At 42.6% G+C, this 18812-nt stretch overlaps 1 protein-coding gene across 1 annotated transcript in view; it reads right to left on the bottom strand.

Moving 5' to 3' along the window:
- Positions 1-18812, bottom strand: part of DNAI1 (dynein axonemal intermediate chain 1) — a 185016-nt gene that overhangs the window by 124369 nt on the left and 41835 nt on the right. The window contains exons 6-7 of the mRNA XM_058171975.1: positions 9862-9989; positions 2932-3048 (exon numbers count right to left, since the gene is read on the bottom strand). Of these exons, the coding sequence (XP_058027958.1) occupies positions 2932-3048; positions 9862-9989 (245 nt within the window). The remainder of the gene's footprint in view (positions 1-2931; positions 3049-9861; positions 9990-18812) is intronic.

Here is an 18812-nt window from a genome sequence, read left to right as displayed (position 1 = left end):
AGAAAGAAGTTTGTCAAGGATTTCAACCCAGAATTTGAGCAATGTGCAGTTAATTTTGTTGGGTTCCTGGGTTGGGTCTACAACAACTCGCCACCGAAAAATTTGCTGCACGCGGGACAAGAGTTACACTAATATTGAAGAAATAGTGGAAGGATGCCAAAGGAGGGACAAAATGAAATATGAATGACCAAAATTAAAACATTTATATTTCATTACTTTAAATAATTAAATTGAATGGTTGAATTGTCCCACACGCAGCCAGTTGTTCCGTGGTGAGTTGGCCATGGCAAATTGGCCGCGGCGAGTTATCCCATTCCGCCTGGGATGGCCACAATGTCTTTTTCCAGGGCCCAGAGGCACTGCAGATGAAGAGAAGCGTTTTGGGAAAGATGAAAGCATCTCGCCATTTAGTAAACTTTCCTGGGCCTGCCAAAGAGATCGCCTCTTCGATTTGCACTGCTTTCCCTAAAGATGGTAGGACTTGAGGGTAATGCGTTGACGACCAATCTACTTGTGACAGTGAATGCTGATCAGCTGCTTAAACCACTTTGGGTTCTCTGGAAATCCCAGGGAGGGAAGAGAACTTTGATAATTGTTGGAAAGGAAGGAAGTCCTGGTTTTGACTGAAGCCCGGCTCTGTGCCTTCCACTGAGGACCTGTATACTGCAAGAGTCAAAAAGAGGGCTGTGAAAATATTTACAGACCCCTCACATTCTGGACATAAACTGTTTCAACTCCTACCCTCAAAACGACGCTATAGAGCACTGCACACCAGAACAACCAGACATAGGAACAGTTTTTTCCCGAAGGCCATCACTCCGCTAAATAAATAATTCCCTCAACACTGTCAAACTAAATCTGCACTATTATTAATCTTCTCATCGTTCCCATCACCCATCTCCTTCCACTTATGACTGTATGACTGTAAGTTTGTTGCTTGTATCCTTACGATTTATATTGATATTGTTTCCTGATTGCTTATTTGAATCCTATGACTATTATTAAGTGTTGTACCTTAGAATTCTTGATGAGCATCTCTTTTCTTTATGTACACTGAGAGCATATGCACCAAGACAAATTCCTTTTGTGTCCAATCACAATTGGCCAATAAAAAATTCTATTCTATTCTATTCTATTCTATTCTATTCTATTCTATTCTATTCTATTCTATTCTATTCTATTCTATTCTATTCTACTCTACTCTACTCTACTCTACTCTATTCTATTCTATTCTATCAGTTTTATTGCTTCTGCACCCCAGAATCATGGGTATTATTCTACAGCTATTTGTGAAACTCTCAAGGAAAAGGCTTTCCATAGAATCCTAGGGCTGGAAGGGCCAAAGTGCTTATACCATCCCAGGCAAGTGATTGTCCAATCTTTTCTAGAAAACATTCAGCGATGGAGCATTCACAGCTCTGAGAGGCAAACAGTTCCATTGATTAATTCCTCTCCCTGTTAGAAAATTCCTCCTTAATTCTAGGTTGGATCTTTCTTGGACAAGCTTCTGCCCATTATTTCTTATCCTGCCCTTGGAGTGCCCTAGAGCCGTGATGGGGAACCTATGGCACGCATGCCAAAGGTTGCACACAGAGTCCCCTCTATGGCACGTGTGCTGTCGCCAGCCGCTCTTTTGGTTGATCTTCATGCGGACCAGAAACCTGAAGACCTGGTGGCCGGGTTTCTGGTACTCCGGCGCATGGGAAGATCAGCACTCACCTGAAAGCAGAAGCCCAGGTGGTCTTCCAAGTTTCTTGGGCTCTGGCGCATGATGTTGGAAGCCCCACGTGACTGTGCCAAAGATGGACCAAAGCCAATGTTGCCCCACCTTCCTTTAAAGCACCAATACGCACATATGGGCCTCTGTGGCTCAGACTGGTAAGACAGTCTGTTATTAACAGCAGCTGCTTGCAATTACTGCAGGTTCAAGTCCCACCAGGCCCAAGGTTGACTCAGCCTTCCATCCTTTATAAGGTAGGTAAAATGAGGACCCAGATTGTTGGGGGCAATGTTGACTTTGTATATAAGATACAAATGGATGAAGACTATTGCTAACATAGTGTAAGCCGCCCTGAGTCTTCAGAGAAGGGCGGGATATAAATGCAAATAAAAAAACAAAAAAAAAACATGAAGACAATTGTTTTTTCAGAGGTCCTGAGCTCTCTGTTAATTGTTCCTCAATTAACAATTATTATTTGACTGACTGATTGATTGATTGATTGATTGATTGATTGATTGATTTCTATAGCCACCCATCTCAGCCCAGGTACTGCAGGCAGCTTACAGTGCTAAAACTATAAAACAGTTAAAGACAATTAAAAACCTTAAGACGTCCCCCCCCCAAAAAAATGCAGACATACAGCAGCCAAGATAGTTATTATAGTGATTACATGTTTAAAATTATGGCTATTGTTTCATTGACTAGCAATCTATGGGCTATTGTTTGAGGTTTGGGGGCCTATTATGCAGCCTGCTTTTCAGAGGTAGGTTTTTGAGCAGCCCCAAAGAAAATCACTTCCAGGTAACCCTTGACTTACAACCAATCGTTTAGTGACTGTTCAAAGTTACAACAGCACCAAAGAAAGGGACTCATGACTGTTTTTCACCCTTACGACCACTGCAGCCTCCCCATAGTCACATGATCCAAATTCAGACCCTTGGCAACTGACTTGTATTTACGACGGTCGCAGCGTCCCGGGGTGTGTGTGTCACCTGATCCCCTTTTGTGACCTTCTGACCGGCAAAGTCAAGTGGGAAGCCAGATTCAGTTAACAACCATGGCCAGAAAGGTTGTAAAATGGGACACAACTCACTTAACCAAGTCTCACTCAGCAACAGAAATTTGGGGCTCAACTGCAGTCATAAGTCGAGGACCACCTGTACTCTTGCTTGAAAGAGTCCCGGTATCCAAAGGGAAGCAAGGATTCCTACCCGCACGGGGTTATTGTAGGTCTGGGAGGCTCTTTCGCTGAAATTAAACTGGTTGGTGAGCTTCCGTTCTTGCACGCCTCGTATGTGGACTTCCTCTTCTTTCTCGATCTGGATTTCCTGTGGGAGGAGAGGAAAGGAGGCGGAGCTGAAAACTAGCAAGGATTCCATCTTACAGAAGGGGAGGTTACCCAAGATCCCAAGATTTATTTTTTTTTATTTTTTATAAAAAGTTTTATTTTTACAATCATGTCAAATAATTCATCCAATGTACAGTTATATACAATTAGTCGGGCTTGCCCAGTCACCACCCCCCTTTTTAACACTCTTCCCTCTTCTACCTTCTTCTACTTTCCAGACCTTCCTCTCCTTCTCTTATCTACATCCTCTCCTCCCTCCACCCTACACCTTCCTTCTCCCTCTTCTACCCTCTTCCTTCCTCTTCTCCTCTTTCCTACCTCCTACTCTCTTTTCTCCCTCCCCACCGTTCTAAAATGGTAACTGGGCAGACCCGACCCTACATTAATTATATTTATACATCTTCAATAATCCCTGTACATTAACCATCACTCCATCTCTACCAAACCCCCAATTCCCTCCCCTTACCCCCCACCCCACCCCGACTTCCCAGAACAAAATGCAGGGTATCAAAACTAACAATCATAATCTAAAATAATTCCTAAATTATAATCTCTAGTCACACCACACTTAGTCACACTCTCAATTCCCTCTCCTTCAAAATATATCTAATACAAAATATTTCCTAAATTTACTCATATGCTATTCGATATTTTTTATCTGATACTTATTTTGAATATAATCAATCCACATTTTCCATTCTAAAATATATTTTTCTTGTGTATAGTCTTTCAAGTAAGCAGATTTTTGCCATTTCTGCCAGATTTGATACTTTAGTGTCCATTCTTCAATTGTAGGTAATTCTTCTTTCTTCCAATATTGAGCAATCAAAAGTCTTGCGGCTGTTATTAAGTTCAAAATCAATTTAGTCTCTATAGCTGTACAGTCCATAATTATTCCTAGTAGAAAGAACTGCGAGTAAACTTAATCTTCTTTTCAAAATATTCTGCATGATCCACCATACTTTAATCCAAAATGCTTTAACTTTTTACAAGTCCACCATATATGGTAATAAGTGGCATCTTCACAATCGCATCTCCAACATTTAGCCTGTACATTAGGATACATACATGACAATTTTTGGGGTCTAAATGCCATCTATAAAACATCTTATAAAAATTTTCTCTCATATTTTGCGCTTGTGTAAATTTAACATTCCTCACCCAAATTCTTTCCCAAGTTTCCAACATTATTGGTTGCTGAAAATTTTGTGCCCACTTAATCATACAATCCTTAACCAATTCAGTCTCTGAGTCTATTTCTACTAATACATTATACAACCTCTTAATATGCTGTTGGCCTTGATCTCTCATTTGTTTTAAGAAATTATCCTCAGTTGCTTAACACCTATTTTTTGATCTAATTTCCATCTAGCTTGTAATTGTCCATATTGGAACCATGTATAATTTTTCCCTTCTTCCCCCATCTTTTCTCTGGATTTTAATTGTAATTCCCCCTTTTCCATACAAAGAAGTTCTTTATAGGTAACTACCTCCATCTTTTGATATATATTTATATTTTCTATCATGTGTCTCGGGATTGCCCATATTGGAATCTTTCCATCTAATTTATATTGATATTTCCTCCAAACCCTCAATAATGCATTTCTAATTATATTATTTTTAAATATTTTATCTACTTTCTTATCATATAATAGATAGGCATGCCACCCATATAACAAACCATAACCTTCTATATTCAAAACTCTTTCCTCAGTTAAATTAATCCAATCAGTAATTAATGATAAAACAACTGCTTCATAATACAATTTTAAGTTAGGCATTTTAAGACCCCCTTTCCTTGTATCCTGCATTATTTTTAATTTTATTCTTGGTTTTTGCCCATCCATACAAAGTTATTAACCCCTTTTGCCATTCCTGTAATTTGATATCATTCTTAAGCACGGTATCATTTGAAATAAAAATAGAAACCTGCGCAAAACACTCATTTTTATACCCGCTATTCTTCCCAACAAAGATAGTTGTAACTTCTTCCAACTCTCCATTTCTTTCCATACCTTCTGCCACAATACCTCATAATTATTTTTATATAATTTAACATTTGAAGCTGTAATATATATTCCTAAATATTTAACCTTTTAACGATTTCAAAACCTGTAGTTCTTTCTAACTCTTCTTTTTGTTGTATATTCATATTTTTAGTTATCATCTTTGTCTTTTGCTGATTCACCTTAAATCCAGATACTTTACCATACTGACCAATTATATCTTTTAAACCAATTACTGAGTATGTTGGTTGAGATACAGTAACAACCAAGTCATCTGCGAAAGCTCTTAATCTGTAATCTTGATGTTTAACTCTAATTCCCTTTATTTGATCGGAGCTACGTATTTTATTCAAAAGAATTTCTAAAGTTAAAATAAAAAGTAATGGAGACAGGGGACATCCCTGTCTCGTCCCTTTCCCAATTTTAAAAGTTTCTGTTAACCCACCATTTACTATTATTTGTGCTGTTTGCTTCTGATATATTGCCTTAATTGCGTGGATAAAATAATCCCCAAATTGCATTTTTTCTATTACTTTAAACAGAAACTGCCAGTCCAATCTATCAAAAGCTTTTTCAGCATCCAAAAAAAAAAAAATTTGCCTCACATTATATCTCATCTGCCTACCCTTAATAAATCCTGACTGATCATCAAGATCCCAAGATTTAATGATAATTAATTTTGACAGAAAGACGAAATCCATCGTCAACAATTGACTGGTTGGCTTATCTCTCTATCTCTCTATCTCTCTATCTATCTATCTATCTATCTATCTATCTATCTCCATCCATCCATCCATCCATCGATCTCTCCATTCATCCATCCATCCATCCATCCATCTATATCCATCCATCCATATCTATCTATCTATCTATATCCATCCATCCATCCATCGATCTCTCCATTCATTCATTCATCCATCCATCCATCTATATCCATCCATCTCTATCTATCTATCTATCTCCATCCATCCATCCATCTATCCATTAACCCATCCATCCATCTCTCCATCCATCCATCCATCCATCCATCTACATCCATCTATATCCATCCATCTATATCCATCCATCTATCTATTTCTCCATCCATATCTATCTATCTATCTATCTATCTATCTATCTATCTATCTATCTCCATCCATCCATCCATCTCCATCCACCCACCCACCCATCCATCCATCCATCCATCTATCTCCATCCACTTATCTATCTATCTATCTATCTATCTATCTATCTATCTATCTATCTATCTCCATCCATCCATCCATCTCCATCCACCCACCCATCCATCCATCCATCCATCCATCTATCTCCATCCACTTATCTATCTATCTATCTATCTATCTATCTATCTATCTATCTATCTATCTATCTATCTATCTACTCATCCCCCTCATATGGGGCCAATTTAATAATATAATTGTGTGGAGCCCTGTTGGGACTGCTGAAAGGACTGTGTTGTGGAGTTGTGCTTTTTGCAGGATATTTCTGCCCTGTGTGCAAGAAGGCTCCACACTCATTTGCACTACTCAGGTGACCTTGAGGACACAAAAAAAACCTCCTAGTGCTTCAAAGACTCTCTAAAAGGATGCAAATGATCAGCTGTCTGCAAGGAGTATAAATCGTTCCATTCCCCACCATCCTTTCAGAGCTGAAGAAGCTTCTTGGATGAGAAGCGAAACGTCTTCAAACAAAAAACCCAGAATTGCCTCCTGAAAAAGCCCTTTGGGACAACTGAGGACCTGGATGATTGAGAATCTCCATAGACTTTTAGCTATGCAATTTGGGATGAAGACCCTTTGAATGGCGTGGGAGTAGGAATGGATTTCCAGATAAAAATTGCAGACTGCAGGAACCATTTGCACCACTCAGGTGACCCTGAGGACACAGACAAATCTCCAGGTGGCCTCAAGGACTCTCTAAAAAGGATGCAAATGACCAGCTGTCTGCACGGAGTATAAATCCTTCCCTTCCTCACTATTCTGTCAAGCTGAAGAAGCTTCTGGGATGAGAAGCGAAACGTCTTCAAAGAAAAACCAGAAAGTCCAGTTGCCACTTGAAAAAAGCACCTTTGGGACAACCATGACCTGGATGACCAAGAATCTCCATGGACATTTCACTCATGACCTTGGCAGCATCCTCCTAGTCATGTGATCAAAATTCAGATGCTTGGCAACTGACTCCTATTTATGACGGTTGCAACGTCCCGGGGTCACGTGATCCCCTTTTGTGACCTTCTGACAAGCGAAGTCAATGGGGAAGCCTGATTCACTTAACAACCGTGTTCCTAAATGAACGACTGCAGTTATTCCCTTAAGAGCCTCTTTACCAGAGACAAATTCCTTGTGTTTCTAATCACACTCGGCCAAATAAAATATTCAATTTCAATTCAATAACTGTGGTGAGAAAGGTCATAAAACTGGGGCATAGCTCACTTAACAACCGGGTCAATTAGCAAGGGAAATGTTGGGCCCTACTGTGGTCGTAAGTCGAGGACTATCTATACTCAAAGCACCAGCATGCAAAACAAACAGCAGGCATGATATATATCCTTGGACTATTATTGACCTTCTATTTTTTTCCTTCCAGAGATTGAAATGCAGTTTTGAAATAAATAATATTTCGGGGGGGGGCACGTGATCCCCTTTGCGACCTTCCGGCCAGCCAAGTCAATGCGTAAGTCAGATTCCCTTAACAACTAGATGGCTAACGTAAGAAGTGCCGTGTGTCAGGCCTGGAAACCATATTAGACTTTAGGGTTCCAGACGCTGCCACATTTTTCCCCTGAGGGGAAGAAGGGGGGTTGAGGGGTATGGTAACATTCTTCAAGCGGTCCAGGTCGGATGGTGTTCACATCTGCAGGAAGAGTGGCAAGAAGATATTTGAATGAACTGGGAGAACGTGGGACCATGTGACCATTAAAGGGGTCAGGGGGGTGGGACTCTTGGGGTTTGTATAACTGGGAAAAGAATCCGGAAATTCAGTTTTGGAATTTCACTCATCGTGTGCCAGTTTCCTCATGCTAGTAAAGAACTCTTAAAGACAATGGCTTCTGAGTTTTTTTTATGCAGAAGAGGTTTTTCTGGAACCTTGACACCGTGATTCATTGAACCACTCTGGCAAGAAAGTCGTAAAATGGAGCAAAACTCAATTTCACCATTGTCTCGCTTAGCAACAGAAACTTTTGGGCTCCGTTGCAGTCATAAGTCAAGGACCAATGGAATCCTAAGTTGCATGAATGGAGGGATAGAATCAAGATCACATGAAGTGTTAATGCCACTTTCTAATGCTTTGGTAAGGCCACACCTGGAATTCTGCATCCAGGCTTGGTTGCCACGATGTAAAAAGGATGTTGAGACTCTAGAAAGAGTGCAGAGAAGAGCAACAAAGATGATGAGGGGACTGGAGGCTAAAACATATGAAGAACGGTTGCAGGAATGGCTAGTCTAGTGAAAAGGAGGAGGACCAGGGGAGACATGATATCAGTCTTCTAATACTTGAGGGGCTGCCACAGAGAGGAGGGAGGTGAAGCTATTGTCAGGCCTGGAAACCATACTAGACTTTAGGGTTCCAGACACTGCCACATTTTTCCCCTGAGGGGAAGAAGGGGGGTTGAGGGGTATGGTAACATTCTTCAAGCGGTCAAGGTCGGATGGTGTTCACATCTGCAGGAAGAGTGGCAAGAAGATATTCAAATGAACTGGGAGAACGTGGGACCATGTGACCATCAAAGGGGTCAGGGGGGTGGGACTCTTGGGGTTTGTATAACTGGGAAAAGAATCCGGAAATTCAGTTTTGGAATTTCACTCATCGTGCCAGTTTCTCATGCTAGACAGTGTTGCCTGGCGCGCCAGGAAGGGCCTTCTCTGTGGGGGCTCCCACCCTCTGGAACGAACTCCCCCCAGGACTCCGTCAACTTCCGGACCTCCGAACCTTCCGTCGCGAGCTCAAGACGCATTTATTCATTTGTGCAGGACTGGCTTAGATTTTAAATTTAGATTTTAAATTTATAGATTTTTAAATTCACAGGGGTTTAAATTTGGTTTTAAGATTTATATTTATATTTTTAATATTTGGCATTAGAATAAGTTTTTTAATAGTTATTTTAATTGTATATAAATGTTTTATGTGCCTGTGAACCGCCCTGAGTCCTTCGGGAGATAGGGCGGTATACAAATTTGAATAAATAAATAAATAAATAAATAAATGCTAGTAAAGAACTCTGAAAAACAATGGCTTCTGAGTTTTTTTATGCAGAAGAGGTTTTTCTGGAACCTTGACAGCTATTCTCCAAAGCAGGGGTCTCCAACCTTGGCAACTTTAAGCCTGGCGGACTTCAACTCCCAGAATTCCCCAGCTTTGCTGGCTGGGGGGGTTCTGGGAGTTGAAGTCCGCCAGGCTTAAAGTTGTCAAAGCTGGAGACCCCTGGACTAGATGACCTACAAGTTAGTATTAGTATTAGTATTTATTAAATTTCTATACTGCCCTTCTCCCGAAGGACTCAGGGTGGTTTACAGCCAACATAAAAACAATATATATAAACAAAATTAAAAGACAATATAAAAATCTGATTAAATTTGGCTAATACCTATTAAAATTCAAATAACAATGATAAAACAATTTTATTAAAACAATAGTATCTTAGGCCAACCCTGCGCGGTGAAATAAAAAAGTCTTGAGCTCGCGTCGGAAGGTCCGGAGGTCGGGGAGTAGTCGTAACCCCAGAGGAAGCTCATTCCAACTCTGTTAATCTGACCACCGGTCGTTAGAAGATTGCCCTGAAGCCTTACCGGCAATTCATGTTTCTCTCCTACCACTACTTCCACTTCTTCTTCTTCGCCTCCTTCGGCTTCTGCTTCTTTCAGTTCAGCATCCAGGGCTTCGAAGTCCAGAACCAGGGACGAAACAGGACCCGCCACTAAGAACAAAACGGACGAGGGGAAGAAAAACAACCAATCGGTTTCAGAGGTCCTCACGGAATACTTTCTCATCACCAAGACTGATGGCTCCTCCGCCCTACAGGGAGTCCTTGAGTTACAACCGTTCGTTTAGTGACCGTTTGAAGTTACAACAAGACTGGGAAAAAGGGACCGATGTCCATTTTTTCACACCATTGCAGGATGTCCACGGTGGCTTTGGCAACTGGCTCATATTTACGACGGTCGCAGTGACCCAGGATGACATGATTCCCCGTTTGCAACCTTCCGACGAGCAAAGCCAATGGGGAAGCCGGATTCATTTTACAACGGTGTGACTAGCTTAATGACTGCAGTGGTTCGCTTAACAACTGTGGCCAGCAAGGTCATAAAATGGGGGCAAACTCGCTGAACAACTGTCTCGCTTAGCCACAGAAATTTTGGATTCCGTTGTGGGCGTAAGTCAAGGACCAATGGAATCCTAAGTTGCATGAATGGAGGGATAGAATCAAGATCACACGAAGTGTTAATGCCACTTTCTAATGCTTTGGTAAGGCCACACCTGGAATTCTGCATCCAGGCTTGGTTGCCACGATGTAAAAAGGATGTTGAGACTCTAGAAAGAGTGCAGAGAAGAGCAACAAAGATGATGAGGGGACTGGAGGCTAAAACATATGAAGAACGGTTGCAGGAATGGCTAGTCTAGTGAAAAGGAGGAGGACCAGGGGAGACATGATATCAGTCTTCTAATACTTGAGGGGCTGCCACAGAGAGGAGGGAGGTGAAGCTATTGTCAGGCCTGGAAACCATACTAGACTTTAGGGTTCCAGACACTGCCACATTTTTCCCCTGAGGGGAAGAAGGGGGGTTGAGAGGTATGGTAACATTCTTCAAGCGGTCAAGGTCGGATGGTGTTCACATCTGCAGGAAGAGTGGCAAGAAGATATTCAAATGAACTGGGAGAACGTGGGACCATGTGACCATCAAAGGGGTCAGGGGGGTGGGACTCTTGGGGTTTGTATAACTGGGAAAAGAATCCGGAAATTCAGTTTTGGAATTTCACTCATCGTGTGCCAGTTTCCTCATGCTAGACAGTGTCGTCTGGCGACGCCCAGGGGAAGGGCCTTCTCTGTGGGGGCTCCCACCCTCTGGAACGAACTCCCCCCAGGACTCCGTCAACTTCCGGACCTCCGAACCTTCCGTCGCGAGCTCAAGACGCATTTATTCATTTGTGCAGGACTGGCTTAGATTTTAAATTTAGATTTTAAATTTATAGATTTTTAAATTTACAGGGGTTTAAATCTGGTTTTAAGATTTATATTTATATACAAAGTCAACTTTTTATTGCCCCCAACAATCTGGGTCCTCATTTTACCTACCTTATAAAGGATGGAAGGCTGAGTCAACCTTGGGCCTGGTGGGACTTGAACCTGTAGTAATTGCAAGCAGCTGCTGTTAATAACAGACTGTCTTACCAGCCTGAGCCACCAGAGGCCCTTTTCTAGCCAGAAGAACTTTATGAAGGAAAGGATGAAGGAAACAATATCATTTACAAAATCCTCAGTAACCATTGCAACCGATTCTACGTGGGACAAACTTCATGTCACTTAAAAACCAAGATCCATGAACACCGGCTGGCAGTCAAAAGCCACAATCCCAAATCCTTAATCTCTCCCCACACCAACACCAAACCGCACCAGTTGGAACAACACAAAAATCATCAGCCATGATATCACTATATGATACGGGAAGTATTCTATCAATGGTTAGAGAGTCAAAAAGGAAACAGGAAATAACAGAACAACTAGACACAAGAACAGTTTTTTCCCAAAGGCCATCCCTCTGCTAAACAAATAATTCCATCAACACTGTCAAACTATTTGCTAAATCTGCACTACTATTAATCTTCTCATCGTTCCCATCACCAATCTCTTTCCACTTATGACTGTATGACTGTAACTTTGTTGCTGGCAGTCCTTAGGATTTATATTGATATATTGACCATCAATTGTGTTGTAAATGTTGTACCTTGATGAAGGTATCTTTTCTTTTATGTACACTGAGAGCATATGCACCAAGACAAATTCCTTGTGTGTCCAATCACACTTGGCCAATAAAAATTCTATTCTATTCTATTCTATTCTGTAAAAGGAGAAGATTAAAGAAGAATAGAAAATATGTTAAAGGTGTAGAGAGGTATAAATAAGATGATAACTGTTAGTATTATGATGAGGAGGATAATTATGCTTCATATTATTATTATTGTATTTTTATTAGAAGACATGTTAAGAAGAAAAACGAATAGGCTTATAATGTTTAACTGTTTAACATACTATAATTTTAAGATTAGAGAATGAATATTTGTGTGAATGATATTGTAACTGCTGAAGGTTATTGCACAGAGATATTTGAACCCAGACGACACACTCTTTAAGGGAAGATGGAAGGTTTATATTTTGAAAAATAAAAAATAAAAAACTTTAAAAAAAAACATTGGCCACACTACCACCGGCCACGCGCATGAGTTCATCGAAGCCTGGCCCTCCACAAGCCATCCCATCCACAGACACACTGAGCCTACGAGCCCCTCGGAACCCAAATCAACCACATAGCCAACCAGAGATGGCACCGACCCACCACCAGCTTTGCAAGCCCCCTCCCAACCAGCACTCTTCTCCCAATGACCCTCACCTGATGTGACCTCCCCATCACAAAATTCACTGGTGACCCACACCTGATCTTTCACAAGACCCACACCTGTCCCCTAACCAAACACCTCAAAAGACCCCCACCTGACACAACACACACCTGACAAGACCACACTATAAAAAAAAAAGATGTTGAGACTCTAGAAAGAGTGCAGAGAAGAGCAACCAGGATGGAGGCTAAAACATACGATGAACGGTTGCAGGAACTGGGCATCGCTGGTCTACTGAAGAGAAGGACCAGGGGAGACAGGATAGCAGTCTTCCAATACTTGAGGGGCTGCCACAGAGAGGAGGAAGGGGATCAAGCTATTTTCCAAAGCACCCGAAGGCCAGACAAGGAATAATGGATGGAAACTGAACAAGGAGAGATTCAACCTAGAAATACGGAGGAATTTTCTGACAGTGAGAACAATCAATCAATGGAACAGAAGTTGCCCTCAGAAGTTGTGGGAGCTTCATCACTGGAAGCCATCTGTCAGAAATGGTGTAGGGTCTCCTGCTTGGGTGGGGGGTCGGACTAGATGACCTGCAAGGTCCCTTCCAACTCTGTTAATCTGGAGTTATCTGGACCCTCACCTGACCCATCACTAGAACCCCTCACAAAACCCTCACCTGACACAACGCACACCTGACTCCCTCACAAGACCTGCACCCGGTTGAGAAACAAGACTTCGGCCAGCTACCAAAAACTGCAGATCCCTCAGGCCTTTTCTCTCATTCCCACTTGATAGGAATCCGCTGATGTTTCCCATTTCAGGAGGAATGAAGGTCCAGGGAGAACATGCCTCACAATAAATCCCCACTAGAAGCGGAAGTTCTTGGGTTCTTCCATCCTACGTGGCTGCTCCAAGTCAAGAGTTTTAAAACCTCGGCTACTTGAAGAGTAGATTTGCTAGACCAATTCTTGAATACAGCTCATCTGTCTGGAAACCCGCACTGCATATCAGACATTAATACAATCGAGTGACTCCAGAGATATTTCACAAGAAGAATCCTCCACTCGTGTTCTGTCTCTGTCCTCACTTTGGAGTAATGAGCTGGCCTTCAGCCAGTGGATACACGGCTCCTATCAGTCCTGGCCGAGAAAACGCAGCTGCCTGCTAAAAAGTTCAAACAGATTAAGACTTCAGCTCACTTCGACACGGTTCAGCTAATTTGCTTCCCGTGGAACTGAGAGCAGTCCCAAAGCTCCTTATATATTCTGTGGGCAGGAGCCCCACCCTTCCCTTTGATGATGCCACCTCTCTAATCTTCTGAAGCGCGGGTCAGTCCAGGCTTGATTAGTATGATTATCAGCTGCGTCTGAGGGCGTAGCCTGGGGAAGGGAGGAATCAGGGGATGACGGCTTCATTACGTCCTCCGACTGGCCTGGTTTTGGCTCCTGGAGCCGGGCCAAAGGAATCGGTGCTCCTGAGATAAGCCTTACCGGCCCTTCCCCCTCACTCTCAGAGTCACTTTCGGGCATGGGGCCAGGTTCAGGGGCTGGAGCCACAACAACTCCTCTGTTCACAACAAAATACCTTATGCCCCCAGACTCCAAATTTTGGGCTTAGACAACTTAAAACTACGCCAACTTCAGTCTGACCTAAGCATAGTACATAAAATTATCTACCACAATGTCCTACCTGTCAATGACTACTTCAGCTTCAACCACAACAATACACGAGCACACAATAGGTACAAACTCAAGGTAAACCGCTCCAAACTCGATTGCAGAAAATATGACTTCAGCAACAGAGTGGTCAACGCCTGGAATGCTCTACCTGACTCAGTAGTTTCTTCCCCAAACCCGCAAAACTTTAAGCATAAACTGTCTACTGTTGACCTCACCCCATTCCTAAGAGGTCTGTAAGGGGCGTGCATAAGCGCACCAGCACGCCTACCCTCCCTGTCCTAATATTCTGTTTTACTTACCCTTTTCACGTATCCAAATTATGTTTACACTTTTACCTTCTATCTTATATATGGTTGACAAAATAAAAAAATAAAATAAAAGATGTGTGGACTTCAATTCCCAGAATTCCCTAGCCCACACGCTTTTCATTTTGTCGTTATGAGGTACTGAGTGTAGATAAATGAGGGGAGGGGGAAGGAATTTCAAACAACTGTAGAATCACAACAAAGTTGACAAGAGTGAAGAATACTTTCTGAATGCATTGTACATTTCCTTCTTAAGGGCCCAGAAACTATGGGTTGAGAGCCTATGAAGATTCAGGTCGTGGTTGTCCCAAAGGTGCTTTTTCAGGAGGCAACTGGACTTTCTTGGTTTTTCTTTTGAAGATGTTTCGTTTCTCATCTAAGAAGCTTCTTCAGCTCTGACCGGATGGTGGAGAATGGAAGGGTTTAGGCTCTTTGCAGACAGCTGGTCATTTGCATCCTTTTAGAGGGTCCTTGAGGCCGCCTGGAGGTTTGTCTGTGTCCTCAGGGCCACCTGAGTGGTGCAAATGGGGGTGGAGCCTTCTTGGCTGCAAGATGATGACACAGAGCAGAAAACTTCCTGCAGCCAAGGAGGCGCCATGTCCGTTTGCACCACTCAGGTGACCCTGAAGACACAAACCTCCAAGTGGCCTCAACCGCCTTCTAAAAGGGTGCAAATGACCAGCTGCCTGCAAGGAGTAGAAATCCTTCCATTCCCCACCAGCATCCAGTCAGAGCTGAAGAAGCTCCTTGGATGAGAAGCGAAACGTCTTCAAAAGGAAAAACCAGACAGTCCAGTTGCCTCTTGAAAAAATGCCCCTTTGGGATACGGCTTGAGAGGAAGACTCTCTCTGAAAGGAACGTGCAGCCATTAGGATTCATTACTGTCCATAAATTAATCGAATTCTCTCGTAGTCATGCATATTTATAGCCATCTGTGCAACATTTTGGTAGCTTCGCCAGATGATCCATCAATTAAAAGAGGGAGGAAGACCCCCCCCCACGCACTGCCTCTATTCCATGTATAATTTAGCTGTACTTCAATCGTTTCCCCTTTGTTCACTTTTTAAAAAGCAGAGGACACCCATTTATTGTGTCGTTTCTGTACACGATGGGTGGCGAATTAACGTAATTAAGAGACACAGGTAGTCCTTGACTTGCAGCAGTTCATTTAGCGACCATTCAAAGTTACAACGGCACTGAAAAAAGTGAGTTACGGCCATTTTTCACACATACAACCACGTGGTCACGTGATCAAAATTCAGACACTCGGCAACTGACTCATATTTATGACGGTCGCAGTGTCCCAGGGTCACGGGACTCCCTTTAATGCAACCTCAAGGGGGAAGCCAGATTCACTTAACGACTGTGGCAAGAAAGGTCGTAAAACGGGGCAAAACTCACTTAACCAGGGCCTCGCTTAGCAACAGAACTTCTGGGCTCAATTGTGGTCATAAGTCAAGGACTACCTGTCCTGCCAACTTTCCATAACTTTCCATAACTTCCCAGTTCTCCCGTAACTTTTTTGGGAGGGCAAATGACAAAGGTGAACCGCGTACACTTACAATTCCTACAAGGACGTTCTATATGACAATCATATTAGCCCTTTGACTTTGTGGGTTTCTATTTGGAAATTAGCCTTTTTCACATCCCCTGGATGAAGGTAGCGATGTTTGCAGGACCTCCAAGGCAGAGGTGGGTTTCAGCAGGTTCTGACCAGTTCTGGAGAACCGGTAGTGGAAATTTTGAGTAGTTCGGAGAACCGGTAGTAAAAATTCTGCCTGGCCCTGCCCCCATCTATTCTCTGCCTCCTGAGTCCCAGCTGATCGGGAGGAAATGGGGATTTTGCAGTATCCTTCCCCTGCCACGCCTATCAAGCCACGCCCACAGAACCGGTAGTAAAAAAATTTGAAACCTACCACTGCTCCAAGGTCCTTTCCACCTCTATTCTGATTTTGATTGAATTCAGCATCTTCCTACCACTTTTGACTACAACACCCAGAATGCCCCACTCAGCCTTTGGCATGCCGTCAAAAGGAAGGAATGGAGGAGAACTCATCAACGAGAGTAGCAACCTAGAGCTATGTAGAAATTTCCTGACCCTGAGAAGAATTAATCAGTGGGGAATTGATCAAGACTCATGTGGGTTTTTAAAGAAGAGACTGGACAGCCATTTGTCTGAAATGGTAAAGGGTCTCTTGCGTTGAACAGGGGGTTGGACTAGAAGACCTCAAAGGTCCCTTCCAGCTCTATTCTGATTGAATAGAGAATTGACACTACAAACAAAACTTTGTGCTCTCTCTCGCTCTCTCTGTGTGAGTCTGTCTGTCTGTCTGTCTGTCTGTCTGTCTGTCACATCCGCAAAGTTGAAGTTTTCAACAAGCTCATCACAGTCTCAGAATCCCACTCTTATTCAGGCTTTGCCAGACCGAGCATCTTATATGTGAAGTCAGCATTATGTGCCCTTGCTTTATATTTGCTTATGGAATCACATTTGCACTGAGCTCTTTAATTGGTGCCATCAAGCTAAACAAACAAGCCATGGTCCCGCTTATTCCAAAAACCCTTTATATGAATAAATATCAGAAGCTGCCTTCCAAATAAGATTCCTGGGTGGACTGTTAAGTTCCTTAATTATAGAGCCGTAGAATTCTAGGGCTGGAAGAGAAACCTTGGAGGTCTTCTAGTCGAACCGCCTTCTATACCATCCTGGAAAAATGGTCGATCAGTCTTTTCTTGAAAGCCTTCAGTGTTGTTTGTTCGCCATGCAGTCCAAGGGACTCGCAGGAATCTTCTCCAGCACCAGAGTTCAAAGGCCTCCATTCTTTGGCGCTCAGCCTTCCTTATGGTCCAACTTTCACAGCCATCCATTGCAACTGGGAAAACCAGAGCCTTCACTATACACACTTTTGTTGGTAGGGTGATGTCGTCTCTGCTTTTTAGTACGCTGTCTAGATTTGCCATAGCTTTCCTCCCCAGGAGCAAGCGTCTTTTAATTTCTTGGCTGCAGTCCCCATCTGCGGTATTTTGGAGCCCAGGAAAATAAAATCTGTCACTACCTCCATTTCTTCCCCATCTATCTGCCAGGAATTGAGAGGGCCAAATGCCATGATTTTAGTTTTCTTAATGTTCTTCTCTATATAGCCCCTCAAATACTGGAATACTGCTGTCATGTCCACCTTGGTCCTTCTTTTCATTAAATTAGAGAATGGAATGGAACGGAATGGAATGAAATAGAAATAGAAATATAGAAATAGAAAGAATGGAATGGAATGGAATGGAATGGAATGGAATAGAATAGAATAGAATAGAATAGAATAGAATAGAATAGAATAGAATAGAATAGAACAGTTGGAAGGCACATTGGAGATCTTCTAGTCCAATCTGCCACCCAATTAGGAGACACTACTACACCATCTCTGACAGATGGCAGTCCAGCCTCTTCTTGAAAGCCTCCAGTGATGAGACTTCCACAACTTCCGAAGGCAACTTCTGTTCCATGGGTGGATTGTTCTCACTGTCAGAAAATTCCTCCTTATTTCCATGTTGAATCTCTCCTTGATCAGTTTCCATCCATTGTTTATTGTCTCGCCTTCTGGTGCTTTGGAGAATAGCTTGACTCCTTCCTCTCTGGGGCAGCCCCTCAAATATTGGAAGATGCTATCATGTCTCCCCTAATCCTTCTTTTCATTAAAACTAGACATACTCAGTTCCTGCAACCGTTCTTCATATGTTTTAGCCTCCAGTCTCCTCATCATCGTGGTTGCTCTTCTCTGCACTTTTTCTAGGGAAAGGGACTTTGCTAGAGAAATCCATAATCCATGATGATTTTTGATGTGTAATGTAACGTTTTTGATATTATACGTTGTGAAGGGAAACTATTCCATGGATTCATCATTCCCGTCATCAGGAAATTGCTTTTTATTTCCAGGTGGGATCTCCCTCCCTCTGAGGAGCTTCTTGTCCTGCCCTCAAGTGCAGTGGGGGAATAAATTGAGCCCCTCTTTCCTATGACTGCCCTTCAAGGACCGTTCTATTGTCTCTCCCTTGAACCTTCTCTTTATTAAGCTAAAAACATTCCTAGTTCTTTTAGCTGCTCAGCGTATCTTTTAGCTGCTCAGCGTATCTGTTGTGCCTCGTCCTCCCTCCTCTCCTCAGCTGGGCCCCTCCCATCTCCTCCTGGGCCTGCTATCAGATTCG

The sequence above is a fragment of the Ahaetulla prasina genome, chromosome 2, assembly GCF_028640845.1.
Source record: "Ahaetulla prasina isolate Xishuangbanna chromosome 2, ASM2864084v1, whole genome shotgun sequence".
NCBI classification, from domain to species: domain Eukaryota; kingdom Metazoa; phylum Chordata; class Lepidosauria; order Squamata; family Colubridae; genus Ahaetulla; species Ahaetulla prasina.
This window is presented reverse-complemented; position numbering and strand designations above follow the sequence as displayed.